Source organism: Hyperolius riggenbachi, chromosome 7, assembly GCF_040937935.1.
Source record: "Hyperolius riggenbachi isolate aHypRig1 chromosome 7, aHypRig1.pri, whole genome shotgun sequence".
Taxonomy (NCBI): Eukaryota; Metazoa; Chordata; class Amphibia; order Anura; family Hyperoliidae; genus Hyperolius; species Hyperolius riggenbachi.
In genome coordinates, this window is record NC_090652.1 from 188,283,769 (window position 1) to 188,299,197 (window position 15,429).

The 15,429-nt window shown below is 42.6% G+C and overlaps 1 protein-coding gene across 2 annotated transcripts in view; it reads left to right on the forward strand.

Moving 5' to 3' along the window:
• PIKFYVE (phosphoinositide kinase, FYVE-type zinc finger containing) overlaps positions 1–13,444 on the forward strand; it is a 921,889-nt gene extending 908,445 nt beyond the window's left edge. For both annotated transcript variants that reach the window (XM_068244945.1, XM_068244946.1), the window contains one exon: positions 11,959–13,444. In XM_068244945.1, coding sequence (XP_068101046.1) covers positions 11,959–12,074 — 116 coding nt within the window. In that variant the 3' untranslated portion in view covers positions 12,075–13,444. The remainder of the gene's footprint in view (positions 1–11,958) is intronic.
• Positions 13,445–15,429: the final 1,985 nt, after the last annotated feature.

Below are 15,429 nucleotides of genomic sequence, written 5' to 3' on the forward strand. Positions count from 1 at the left end.
TCAGGGCCACATTGCATACATTTTTACGCATTCCAGCTAGTGCAGGAACAAAAATTTACGCGTTTCACCACTAACGCGTAAAAATGTATGTGTTAATGTTCCTGCACTAGCGGGAATGTGTAAAAATGTACGCAATTTGGCCCTGACCTCCGAGGTCAGAAAGCTGCCAGCGGGGGACTGGAGCAGCAGTGAGTGACTACGAGGGCACAGGATGGCTGCATGGGGCTGGTAGAAGCCCCAGGTAAGTGAATCTCATTTTTTTTTTTTGCTTGGACCTTCCCTTTAAGCTGAAGGATCGCAGCAATGTTATCCAAGACATCATGTTAGGCCACAATTTCAAGATCTGCCAGAAGTAAAAGCATATAGTCCCACAAGATTCTATAAAAGGCCTTCTCAGCATCAGCATCAGTGATGAGAAACATCCCCTCCACCAAATGCCAAAAAAGCCAATGCTGGAAGCTTATGGTTTTAATTGGGTTGTCCCAGGCTTGCCTGGTCAATCAATATTAAATCTGTAATGAAGGGCAACAATATATAGCTCTCACATCCTTTTCTTCCCTTTGGAATCACAGTGACGTGTGCTGCCAACAGTTCTGAGGACTGTCCTGTCTAATGTTTTGTCCTGCGTAATGTTTTTAAAAGTGTCTGTTAAATGTGGGGACAGTTTATAATAATGAGTAGCAAAGCTATCTGGACCCGTTGTTTTCCCAGTGGCTGTTTGTTTCAAAGCTGTTATAAACTCATCTATTGCTATCTTATCTTCCAGCTCCTTCCTTTCACTTACCCCCAATTTTTTCAGCCCAAATTTACCTAGAAACTGTCAGATTGTATTTCAACTGACTGGCGCATCCAGGGGTTGTGGCAAGTTATACTGGCTGAAGTAGAACTCCTTGAACTGTCTAGCTATGTCTTGCATTTTCAATGTCTTGGTCTTTGTCTCTAAATGCCCATCACCTGTAGTTCCATTCTCCTATTTCTCAATAGCTTAGCTAGCAATCTGCCTGGCTTATTGACCTCCTCATTCCGCGTTTTCCTACCATACAGAAATATCTTGTGTTCCCTAGTATAGAGCAGTTTCAAGAGTTGTTCCCTTTCTTTCCCGATCTCGTCTAAATCTCCCTGATGTAATTATCTTTGAAGTGCAGTTTGTATGTTTTTGACTTTCTCCAGTTAAAAATCACCTAGTCTCTCTTTTTTCAATTTTGCACGTAACTTTACCAAAACACATCTTACTACTGGTTGATGTGCCTCCCAGACCATCATTGGGTTGGCCTCCGGGGATTTAGTTTCAGCAAAATAATTCAATATAATTTCCAGGATCAGCTGAATCCTGGGTTTTTAAGTGAGTAGGCCTGGGTTGAGTTTCCAAAGCCACTGTTTGGTAGAGGTCCTCCTCTATGATAGTCTGGGGTGCACAGGAGCGTGATCCAAAAAAGACATTGTACCAATCTCAGAATCAATTAACCTACTTGGTAGTAGTGGCTGAATAGTGTAATGGTTAAGGGTTCTGACTTAGGTGACCTGGGTCCGAATCTCAGCTCTTCAGTGAGCCAGCACCTATTCAGTAAAGTGTCCTAGACTCCCTAACTCTTGCTATGGAAAATAAAAGTTTGCCTTCTGATTATTTTCCATAGCATTTTAGTAAGAGGGCTTTTTGGTTCTTTGTAGCTCCTTACACACTCCAATGAGTTCTGGTTTACCATGAGCTTGCTGGGTAGTCTGTAACTCTGGGTGTTTCAAGTCCTACCCCATAGAGCCACATTAATCCTTGCCAGGAACCGTTGAGGATCAACCAATCTGAAACAGTCTGTATGCATGTTGGATTATTGTGGCTCTGTACTATGAAGCTGACACATCATTGCATTCCAGCTGTTCTGGAGGTGTGGCTAGCTTACAGGGACAACAAATAATTATTTGCATATTCAGCAGTAGTGATGCATTGCGGGAGACATCATATGCTTACTCCAACCTGAATTATCACAAATACCTTCTGTTTTAAGAGGGCAAACTTTTATTTTATACTATTTATGTAACCTGAGTAAAAGGTATAGTCTCCACTTGATGGGTTAGCCAACCTCTACTTTTCAACTGGAGGGATTACAATTGCTGCCTCAGTGTCTGGAAGGGGAGAGATGAGGTCTGGTTGGAAGAGCCGATTTTCAGCTCTAGCGGGACATTAAGATCCCCCCAGGATCAAGATACCTGCAGAAAAACTTTTAAGTTGAAAAAGGATGATTTTAGATAACAATATTGTCCTGAATTAGACATATACAAACTGTCAATCATGAACAATTCTCAGTGAATTTTCCCCTTAAAGGAGTTATCAGGCAAATAAAATAAGTGCTACTTACCGGGATATTCCTCCAACCCCAAGCTCCCAGCCTGTCCCTCGCCGCAGCTCTCCTTTCAGCCGTTCGCCGCAGCTCCGTCCCGGTCCCTGGGGATGACGTCAGGGCGACCTCCAGGTCGGCCTGTACTGCGCCTGCGCGAGCGGCGCTGTCAATCAACACCACGTGGGCCAGAGCGGACTGCGCAGGTGCAGTAGTTCTATGTTGATCTATGGATGGGTAAAGCCAGGGGTCTAGTCCTGTGAAAAGAAGTGAGTGGACTCACTTGGAAAATACGCGCGACGTTCCAAAAAAATGGGCGTGGTCAAGCATAACGTGGGCGTGGTCAAGCATAATGTGGGCGTGGTCATGGATGGGGCCAAATATACATGACCTTAGCAGTGATGTAAAAGGTCTGCCGAGGAAGTTTGAGCTCTGCCGTAATGTATCCCCCAAAAATAGATGTAATCTGACAGCATTTCACCAAAAAGACACATAATCTGGTAGAAGTTCCACCAAAATACAGATAATATGGAAGTGGTTCCCCAAAATAGACAATGTGGCAGCAGCAGTTCCCCCCACATACACATAATTTGGAAGCAGTTTCCCAAAATACGCGAAACCTGGCAGCGTATCACCCAAAATACACGTAACACCCAAAAGACATATAATCTGGCAGTAGTGGTCCCCCAAACATACACAATCTGGCAGCAGTTCCCCAAAATACACGTAATCTGGCAGCAGCCGTTCCCCTAACATACACATTATCTGGCAGCTGTTCCCCAAAATACATAACAGCGGTTCCACAAAAATGCAGATAATCTGATAACCGTTCCCCCAAAATAGGTACCCCCAGCATAAGGTAGCCAGGTCTATAGGTGTCCCCAGTATAAGTAGCCATGAGTATAGTAGTCCCCAGTATATGTAGCCAGAGGTATAGTTGCCTAGTATATGTAGCCAGGGGTTTATGTGCCCAGTATATGTAGTCAGGGGTTTAGTAGTCCCCAGTATATGTAGCCAGAGGTATAGGTGTCCAGTATATGTAGCCAGGGGTATATGTGCCTAGTATATGTAGCCAGGGGTATGTGTCCCCAGTATATGTAGTCAGGGGTATATGTGTCCCCAGTATATGTAGCCAGGGGTATATGTCCCAGTATATGTAGGCAGGGGTATATGTCCCCAGTATTATTATTATTATTTATTAGATTTATATAGCGCCAACATATTACGCAGCACTGTACAATAAATAGGATTACAGACAATGATAACTGGGGTGACAGAACAATACAGGTAACAATACAAGATCACTTAAAACACAACAGTGTAGTTCCACCCCTCACAAAATATCGCAAACAGTCCACATAGATTACAATGGGGCTTTAAATGAACAATCAGTCTTTTATTCTTCAGTGTTCAAAGTTCATATTTCTTCAAGATTGCGGACAAGTAAGCACAAGACCCAAATACAGGACTCCACATAAAAACAAAGGACTGCAGTCCTTTGTTTTGATGTGGAGTCCTGTATTTGGGTCTTGTGCTTACTTGTCCGCAATCTTGAAGAAATATGAACTTTGAACACTGAAGAATAAAAGACTTATTGTTCATTTAAAGCCCCATTGTAATCTATGTGGACTGTTTGCAATACAGGTAACAAACCATAGGTACAACAATACAGGTAATAGCAATAAGATACACAACACAATGCAGATAGTAGTACATACCAGATAATAAACTGGAGTGATAGTGGTAAAATTACCAGTTCCAAATTCTGGGTAAAGTGCACACAGTCAAGTAAGATACACAAGGGGAGAGGGCCCTGCCAAAGGCTTACAATCTAGAGGGAGGGGTTGGTGACACGGAGGTGGTGCATCAAGAAGTTATTGGCAGAAAGGATTAGGGCAGTGTTGAGTTGATGTAGGCCTCCTTGAAGAAGTGAGTTTTTAGTGCTTTTTTGAAGGTGGGAGCGAGCCTGACAGGCAGTGGGAGAGAGTTCCACAGGATGGGGGCAGCTCTAGTGAAGTCCTGCAGTCGTGCATGGGAGTGGGAGATGCGTGAGGTGGTTAAGAGGAGGTCGTTGGAGGAGCGAAGTGGACGGCCGGGTGTATATCTGCTGACCAGGTCAGAGATGTAGGTTGGGCAGGACTTGTGTATGGATTTGTATGCCAAACATAGGATCTTGAAGCTGATTCTGAAGTGAATTGGAAGCCAATGAAGGGATTTGCGTAGTGGAGTCGTGGAGACAGAGCGGTGGGAGGAATAGATGAGTCTGGCTGCTGCGTTCATGATGGATTTTAGGGGGGCGATGCGGTTTTGAGGAAGGCCTGACAAGAGGGAGTTGCAGTAGTCCAGGCGGGAGATGATGAGGGCGTGGACAAGGAGTTTGGCAGTGTCTGGGGTCAGGAAAGGCCGGATCTTAGAGATGTTGCGCAAGTGGAAGTAACAGGCTCTAGCTATGGTTTGGATGTGGGAGGTGAAGAAGAGGGCTGAGTCCAGGGTGACACCCAGGCAGCGGGCTTGTGTGGTAGGATGAATGATTGTGCCATTGACAGTGACATAGAGGTCAGTGGGGGGTGAAGCAGCACGTGGCGGGAAGATTAGGAGTTCAGTCTTATCCAGGTTTAATTTTAGGAACCTGGCAGACATCCAAGATGAAATAGCCGAGAGGCCAGAGGATACCTTCTCCATGGTGGTGGTGGAGAGGTCAGTGGTATGGAGGTAAATCTGGGTGTCATCTGTATATAGGTGATAGTTGAAACCGAGAGAGGAGAGGAGTTTTCCGATGGAGGCGGTGTAAATGGAGAACAGCAGGGGACCAAGAACAGAGCCTTGGGGGACCCCAACTGAAAGTGGGAGGGAGGTTGAGGAGGAACCATTGAAGGAGGTCTTGAAGGAGCGATTTGAGAGGTAGGATAAAAACCATGCTAGGGCAAGGTCTTGGATACCCACAGATTGCAGGGACTGGAGAAGCAGGGAGTGATCGACAGTGTCGAATGCTGATGAGAGGTCTAGGAGGAGAAGGATAGTGTATTTTCCTTCGGCCTTGGCAAGCGTGAGGTCATTGACAACCTTGGTGAGGGCAGTCTCGGTGGAGTGGCCTGGACGAAATCCTGATTGTAGGGGGTCAAACAGGGAGTTGGAGTCAAGGTATGTAGTCAGGGGTATATGTGCCCCAGTATATATAGCCAGGGGTATATGTGCCCAGTATATGTAGCCAGGGGGTATATGTGCCCAGTATATGTAGTCAGGGGGTATATGTGCCCATTATATGTAGTCAGGTGGTATATGTGCCCAGTATATGTAGTCAGGGGGTATATGTGCCCAGTATATATGTAGGCAGGGGTATATGTGCCCAGTATATGTAGCCAGGGGTATATGTGCCCAGTATATGTAGTCAGGGGGTATATGTGCCCAGTATATGTAGTCAAGGGGTATATGTGCCCAGTATATGTAGTCAAGGGGTATATGTGCCCAGTGTATGTAATCAGGGGGTATATGTGCCCAGTATATGTAGTCAGGGGGTATATGTGCTCAGTATATGTAATCAGGGGGTATATGTGCCCAGTATATATGTAGGCAGGGGTATATGTGCCCCAGTATATATAGCCAGGGGTATATGTGCCCAGTATATGTAGTCAGGGGGTATATGTGCCCAGTATATGTAGTCAGGGGTATATGTGCCCCAGTATATATAGCCAGGGATATATGTGCCCAGTATATTTAGTCAGGGGGCATATGTGCCCAGTATATGTAGTCAGGGGGTATATGTGCCCAGTATATGTAGTCAGGGGGTATATGTGCCCAGTATATGTAATCAGGGGTATATGTGCCCAGTATATATGTAGGCAGGGGTATATGTGCCCCAGTATATATAGCCAGGGGTATATGTGCCCAGTATATGTAGTCAGGGGTATATGTGCCCAGTATATGTAGCCAGGGGGATATGTGCCCAGTATATGTAGTCAGGGGGTATATGTGCCCAGTATATGTAGTCAAGGGGTATATGTGCCCAGTATATGTAGTCAAGGGGTATATGTGCCCAGTGTATGTAATCAGGGGGTATATGTGCCCAGTATATGTAGTCAGGGGGTATATGTGCCCAGTATATGTAATCAGGGGGTATATGTGCCCAGTATATATGTAGGCAGGGGTATATGTGCCCCAGTATATATAGCCAGGGGTATATGTGCCCAGTATATGTAGTCAGGGGGTATATGTGCCCAGTATATGTAGTCAGGGGTATATGTGCCCCAGTATATATAGCCAGGGATATATGTGCCCAGTATATTTAGTCAGGGGGCATATGTGCCCAGTATATGTAGTCAGGGGGTATATGTGCCCAGTATATGTAGTCAGGGGGTATATGTGCCCAGTATATGTAATCAGGGGGTATATGTGCCCAGTATATATGTAGGCTGGGGTATATGTGCCCCAATATATATAGCCAGGGGTATATGTGCCCCAATATATATAGCCAGGGGTATATGTGGCCAGTATATGTAGTCAGGGGGGTATATGTGTCCAGTATATGTAGTCAGGGGGTATATGTGCCCAGTATATGTAGTCAAAGGGTATATGTGCCCAGTATATATGTAGGCAGGGGTATATGTGCCCAGAATAGGTAGTCAGGTGTCCTCCTCCCAGCAGGAGGGGAGCAGAGAAGAGGGAGAGCTGTGTGGACGGTAGAGAAGGGGGGCCATCTCCCCCCCCCCCTTTTCTCACCTTAGGGTGCTCTCTATCCCTCGCTGTCCCCTCCTGAAGTAACGTGCAGTAGCCGGCAGCGGACGGGACTTAACTCTCCTCCTCGTCGGAACACCGGATCTGCGTGCTGCAAGTCTGGTCTGGTCCAGACCAGAGCAGCGGCACACAGATCCGGCGCCGGAACGAGGAGAGGTAAGTCCCGCCCGCTGCCGGCTGCTGCACGTTACTTCAGGAGGGGACAGCGAGGGAGGGAGAGCACCCTAAGGTGAGGGAAGGGGGGGGGGGGGAGATGACCCCCCTTCTCCACCGCTGCTCACAGCTCTCCCTCTTCTCTGCGCTGCTCCCTCCACATGCCAGGGTGGACGGTGTCCACACTGCGGAAATAGTAAGTGGACGCCGTTCACCCACGTCCACGCCCCACTAGACCCCTTTGTAAAACACTTATGAAAACTATTAAAACAGCGGATCTCAATCAGCAAGATGTGTCTCAATAAAGATACCTAACAAATAAGTCCCCGGGTTTCACAACTTATTAATCATTTCAGCCTGCGGGTATTTTTCATCTTATCGACGAGAGGAATTTTCACATTTCAACACTCCTCCCATTCATTCCCCAAGAACTTTATCACTACTTATCACAAGAAAATGATATATTCCTTGCTTTTTCCGCCACCAATTAGGCTTTCTTTGAGTGGTACATTATGCTAAGAATTATTACATACATAGATATTATTATTTTTCCCTAAAGTCAGTAGGTGTATTTTACTATTTGGCCACAAGATGTCCCAGCTGAGCAAAATTCTATGTAGCATACAAGTACGCTACATAGGATACAATGTATTGCTACATTGTAACCAAGGAAGTGACACAGGTTTCAATGGAAACCTGCGATCACAGTGCCGACGGGGAGATTGACTCTGTTTGTTCCCATTTATAAATTTAACGATCGGGTGGCAGAAACCAGCGGAAAACATGGTGGGAGAATAAACACTGTTTTTGAACAAAAACTGTGTTTATTCTAAGCGGTAATGTATGGATTGGCTTTTGACTTTTGTCCCCTGCAGCCAATCTCCCCCTGCTCCCAGTAACAGTGCGATCGCGGGCACTTGCCCGCATGATCGCCTGAAACCCCCCAAACTGCAGGGACATGACTAGTGCGTCCCTGTGGTTCTAGCAGCTGCTGCTGTGGACGTGAAGCTCATATCTGTGCGGCATAAATGGTTAAGGAGACCCTGCACAATATTTGGGACAGGGGTGGGGGTGGCACTGAATGTGCCAACTTGTGTGTTTTACACTGATGTATATTGCCAACATGACTGGATACCTGGTAAGGGGCAGTAGGTAGCACACAATAGAGAACAATTGAATATGATATAACATTACAAACACTGAAATCTTATATAATGCATAAATCCTATATCGAAATCCAAAGTGAGAACTCCTCCCTTCCCAAGGGAACTACTAAGCATCCTTAGCACTAGATTGTTAATACAGGGAGAGTCCAGGCTTGTGCCATCATCACAACAGAAACCTTTAGGGTGAATAGACTATTGTGTTACCCTATTCCAGCTACCAGTAAACTAGTTCCCATATAAGCATGAGTGTCAAGCGCGACCAACAATTTTAAGACAAAACATGGATCTGAAGGGCAACAATAGCTACTGTGAGTGTGATTATGCTAGCTATCATTTGCTATATGACTTTGAACTTAGACTGAATAAAAAAATGAAAAGCAGCAGCAATAAAATAGCACCAAATGAAAGCTTTATTTGTGAGAAGAACAGGAGGTAAAATTCCTTTGGGTGCTAAGTTGTATGACCGAGCAATAAACCATTAAAGTTGTGAAGTGACGAATTGTAAAAAATGGCATGTCATTAGGGGGTATAAACCTCTGGTCTTGAAGTGGTTAATTTATCTGTGGGAATTGATATAGCTTGGAATATTTACACATACTGACGTTTGCTTATCGGGTCAATTTGACATCTAATTAAAAATGAACGTCACTAGCCATCTTGTCTGCATTTCTTTTTCTCTGACCTGCTGATTTAACTTAATTGCCCTAGACATTAGGACTTTAAAATATTATAAATGTCATTCTATCTAACTTTTTATGACACACTTTTGATAAAATGTCTCTCTGATGACTAGTTTGGAATGTGCCTGTGCTTTTACCTGAAATGTAATCAGCCACTTTGACCCAGCAAAGCACGTAGACCTGTAACTTATAGTCTACAATAATTTAATGCTTTATTTAAACTGTAACTATTCTTATAGAATAACCAAATAATGTGTATACTGATCAGTTACAGTATCTATATAATTTAATTCTAGAATAGTTTTATAAAGAAATATTAAAAATATTAACTTTATAAAATCCGCCAGGTGGCAACATAAGACAGTAGGAAAAATTAAGAGGATTATTGTTTTTGCATTTTAGAATGTCTGTCTGATTTAAGATTCTTAACCAAAACTTCTTCCTTCCAGCTGAATCAAGGACGTATCCTTGCTAATACAGTGGGATGCGAAAGTTTGGGCAACTTTAATTGTCATGATTTTCTTGTATAAATCGTTGGTTGTTACAACAAAAAATGTCAGTTAAATATATCATGTAGGAGACACAGTGATATTGAGAAAAGTGGTCCAAAATACCTTCAACCTGAATCCCGACTCTCATTGGAACCTACAGGAAGCGTTTAGAGGCTGTCATTTCTGCAAAAGGAGGATCTACTAAATATTGATTTCAATTATTTTTTGTGGTGCCCAAATTTATGCATTGTTTAAACAAATATTGTTTAAACAATAATTGCACACTTTCTGTAAATCCAATAAACTTCATTTCATTTCTCAAATATCACTGTGTGTGTCTCCTACAGGATATGTTTAACTGACATTTTTTATAGTAACAACCAACGATTTGTACAGGAAAATCATGACAATTACAAGGTTGCCCAAACCTTCACATCCCACTGTACGTGCCGTAAACTTTTACTTGCAGAATAAATTAATGTTTATAGATTTATATATTCTAGAATAAACAAGTATTAACTTAACTTAAAAACCATTTCCCCCTTTATAAGGAGCTATTTATGATTAATAATATATACACTATGTAATATAACCGCATGTATACTTGCTGCGGTAATATGATTTTTAAACTTTTCTTAGTTTCTTCACTATAACCTTGGAACTTTGAGGTGCCTGTAATATAAACAAAATGTTATAGCTTGTGTAATTAAAACCATCTTATGAAAGTTTCACTGTCTGGAATATGCTGAATCGTTCCAGAGCAGTATTTCAAAGAAGTACCCCAACTTCACAGTTTACACTGAAATTTTGCATAGCACACACAAACTTAAAACGTATACCCTATTTTTCGAAATATAAGATGTGCTTTGTCTTCCCAAAGACCATAAGACATTCCAAAGACAGGGAATCCTCGAATTACTATCGCCCGCCGACCTGCCAGGGATTCCTTGCCTTGTCCCTCACCCCCCTAGCTAGTCTCCTCCACTCCTTGTGTAAAATTAAATAGCGGCAGTGTGGCTCACCTTCCTAGCGATTCCAGCCCTGGGTGGTGCTCCACCCCAGGCTGGTCTCCTCTGCCCCTGGCTGGTCTTCTCAGTTCCCCCTGTAAAATAAAATTGCAGCAGAGCGGCTCAGCTTAGCTGGTGATTCCAGCGGCAGCGATCTACAGACATCTCCTCTTCCACGCGGCTTCCCCTAGTGAAGGTGTCTGTTGATTGCATCATCAACAGAAGCCTTCACTAGAGGAAGCCGCATGGAAGAGGAGATGTTTGCAGATCGCTGGAGCCAATCTGCTGCTATTTAATTTTACAGAGGGAACAGAGAAGACTGGCCGGGAGCAGAGGCCAGCCGGGGCGGAGGACCACCCAGCGCTGGAGTCACTAGGAAGGTGAGCCAAGCTGCTGCTATTTAATTTTACATAGGGAGCAGAGCAAACATTGGGGGGGGGGGGGACTAGGGGGAGACACGGGGCAAGGAGAAGACACAGGGGGACAAGAAGGAGACGCAAGGGGACCAGGAGGAGACATGGGACCTGGAGGGGCCACGGGGGGGGGGGGGGCAGGAGAGGACACGGGAAAAGACACAGGAGGACTACGAGGTGACATAAGGTGGCAAAGGAGGAGGGACAGAAGGGAACATACAGAGGGAGCAAAGAAGAACAAAAGGGGACACAGGAGGACACTAATTGGGGGAGAACATCTACAAGACGCTCCTGGAACATAGATGCACCAGGTTTAGTATATTTTTTTCCCCTGGTTTTTGCCCTCTAAACCTAGGTGTGTCGTATATTCTGGAGCCGCTTATATTCCGAAACATACGGTACATATGGCAGCTTTTACTGCATAACCAAACCACAAGAGTTCTGATAATTTGGCATATTAGTGTTGTCTTTATGACAGCATTAATAATAATCTTCACCATCTTAAAAATGGAATACTGACATTTTTCTAAAACAAAGTAGAGAGAGGGAGGCCTTTTTGTTTCTAGTTGAGGCACTGTTTACTGGGAATTAGTATTTTTGAAACATTCATTTCCTGTTGCTTTTTGTTGAAACACAGGAAGTTGAGTTATTTCTGTGGCAATGACACACTGTGAGGAAGGGACTCCTTAAAACATAAAAAAAAATGAATTGCCTTTAAAATCTGAATTTTTTTTAAGAGAAAGATTTCCATGTGCTGTGTTGAAGGTTGTATGAATGTCAAAATAATTAGCATTATTTAAACTTCATTAGTTAGTGAGCAGCAAAACTCTCAAACATCACTTAACTTTTTTTTTACCAGTCTTATCATTTTTCATGCACTTCATATATTAATATATTGTTTTGTTTGTGTGCCTTATTTAATAGAAAATAATAAAAAAAATGTATTGCCTTTTTTAATCCTAATCTTATTGTTTTCTTTATACTTAGGAAAAATGCCAACTGTAGTATCTCCAGAACTATATCGAACGCGATTTTGTGAAGCAATGGATAAGTACTTTTTGATGGTTCCTGACCACTGGACAGCACTGGGAGTCAATTGCTGAAGTTCATTACACAAATCATTTGATGGGAAGATATTCTCTACAGCACAACAGACTTTTATGCAACATTAACTTATGGTCCTTTTTATTTTACAGCTTTTGAATGACAGGTGTTGAGCATTGAATGGACATACAAAAATTGTGTTTATTCCTATTTGCAAATAGTAACATGGTACTGATTTTGCAACACTGCAAATTCAGAAACTGTATAGAACTATTTGAAAGAGGTGCATATATGTCTAAAATATTGTTTTCGAAAAACATCTCTTAAATAAAAAATCTTTGTAGAATGGTGACTGCTATGCAGCCAGTATCTTCAGATTCCTTTTTATAACTGAAGGATGGTATTTGACATATTCTACTGCTTGCATTATTTTTGAGTGAAAGTATAGACATCTGTAGATGACCGTTTACTATCTGTGCATTGAATTCAGTACCATTTTCTGCTGCTTGAAGGGTTTATGGGAAATATATGCCAACTTCCAAATACTTAATCATCCAATATATTCAACAGCAATGCCAGTATTTGTTTTGCTTTAAAGCTATCAATGTATAAACTACTATAGCTGAAGTTATTTGCTTAGGTATTAATTTGAGCTTCTTGGTCACCGATCTAGGCAGCAGCCTTGAAGCAAAAGAAGAAAGCTAAGACTAGTATTTCATAGGCAGTGGTGTGATCACACAGGAGAGAGAGTACAATAAACTGCTTTAGATAGTTCTTCTTTTCTAAACTTGTAATACATTTATGTGGAAACATTTTTAAGAAAATATTATTTGCAGTGTAGAAAGGCAAGACCTGCAACATTTGCACATTTGCATCTATGTTTGCTTTCTGGACAGAACATATGTATATGTACAGTAATTAAAATTTTTCCTGTTTAGTGCACAATCGGTGTAAGATTTTTTGGTTTTATTTTACTTTAAACATGTAGTTATCAAAGTCTTTTGTACAGTTCTTTAAGAGCCAAAAGCAGTGTTTCTTTTTATAAAAAGAAGCATTAGTTAACAGCAATACCAGTATTTGTTTTGCTTTAAAGCTATCAATGTATAAACTACTATAGCTGAAGTTATTTGCTTAGGTATTAATTTGAGCTTCTTGGTCACCGATCTAGGCAGCAGCCTTGAAGCAAAAGAAGAAAGCTAAGACTAGTATTTCATAGGCAGTGGTGTGATCACATAGGAGAGAGAGTACAATAAACTGCTTTAAATAGTTCTTCTTTTCTAAACTTGTAATACATTTATGTGGAAACATTTTTAAGAAAATATTATTTGCAGTGTAGAAAGGCAAGACCTGCAACATTTGCACATTTGCATCTATGTTTGCTTTCTGGACAGAACATATGTATATGCACAGTAATTAAAATTTTTCCTGTTTAGTGCACAATCGGTGTAAGATTTCTTGGTTTTATTTTACTTTAAACATGTAGTTATCAAAGTCTTTTGTACAGTTGTTTAAGAACCAAAATCAGTGTTTCTTTTTATAAAAAGAAGCATTAGTTAAGTGGTTAGTTATAATACTATCATAACTGAAGCACTGAAATAATTGAAATAGGACTTTTTGGCGCCCCTTTTGTGCTGTGTTGTGCCGTAGCTTGATGCAGCTATTGCAGTAATGCTATAGTCCGCGGCCTGGTAATTTGGGGAAATGGTGATTGTCAGACTCAGAATTACTTCTCCCTCCGAGCTTCAACAACTCTGAGGGGGAATAGTATTTAACAACCCCCCCGAATTTGGGAGGCAGCAGGGTAATTTACATGGTTTCTTTATTTCTGGTCCATAGTTTCCATATTTTATCGAATTTTTGAGGGCAACTCCTAGAAATATATGCCGCTTTGTATAGCTGAACTGACTCATTAACCAATTTATTCCAGAATTATATAGTGGGTGGTTCTTCTTTTTTCCAGTTAAGGAATATTGATTTGCGATAATAGTATAGTAGCAACCCCACCAGCGCTTGTTGTGACTTTGTGGGTGCTATGCTGGTCACCACACCCAGTATGCAGTACAGAGGATCAGTAGGGACATTTTAGTGATTTTTGTGATAAAATCACATATACTTCTCCAGAGGGGGACCACTTTAGAGCATGACCATAATATGTTATCTATGTCGGTGCCTAACTCACCACATCTCCAGCATGTTACTGGGTTATTTGGGTCAAATTTAGTAAGTATGGCAGGTGTCAAATAAGCTCTGTGGAGGATTTTTTAATTGTATCAATCTATCCCGAGTTGCTATCAAGTAGTTAAACGGTTTAAGCCAGGCATCTTCCCACTCTTCATCATCTATGTTGGGCATCAGTTTAAGCCAGGGTTGTTTATAAATTGAGAGGTGGGGTTCAGTTATCAAGATAATATTTTTATATATTTCAGAGAGCAATTTTTTAAGTTGTTCTTTATACAGAATTTCTTCGAGGTCAGAGAGGCTTAACCGAACTGGAGTACTGCCAAATTGTTTGGTGTAAGCATGCCTGAGTTGAAGGTATCTGAAAAAAAATGTGTATTGGAAAGTGCTAATTTTTCTTTAAGGAAGTCAAATTGCGAAAGGGTTCTTGCATGTATTATATGTTCAATATGTGTTATCCCTTTGGGGATCCACACTATAGGGTCAGGGATAGAGAAAAATTGGTGCAAGGTTGGGTTGTTCCACAAAGGGGTCTTAGGCAAAATCTTATTTTTATTATTTATTTATTATTATTTTTATTTGGAGAGTTCCAGAGCTGAGCCGTATCCCAGTCTTTTATAGTCACTATCATATTAGGGGTTAAGTCGTATGGGGCCCTAGCACCTCTGTACAGAATTTGTCCTAGGGCCTCAATGGAACCAAGAATGGCCGCATCAAGTACAGTGGCAGCATTGGAGCCATCCTGTACCAGCCACCAGTGAGCCATTACCAACTGACACGCAATGAAGTACTTAAAAGATCTGGGAAAGCCAGGCCCCCCTCTGGCCATGGCCTCTGAAGTTTTTTTTCCATTAACCTCCAGGACAGGTCCACCATGAGAACGACAGGCTCCTCCCAGGAACAGGAAACGTCCAGATAGAGTACTCTATAAATCTTTGTTCAACCCCTCGATCACCAGTTGACGTTTCCTGTTCCAGGGAACAAGGAGTGCTCTGGTCGCTCGCCGGTCCGTCAGACCAGGTGTGTTTGGGACCCGGTTGGCGGCAAGTGGTGGACCTGCCTAGAGAGGTGTTGAGGTCTGGTAAGGAGAAGAGAGGGTACCTTCTCCTATGGCTGTCCTGGCTGCCCGAGTTGTGGTGGATCCGGAGGACACGCGCGGCGTCCATGATTCCCCTTCAGCGGAGGCTAATGGCGCACCGGAAGTGATGCGGTGGTCATGCGGGCTTCCAGAGGGTA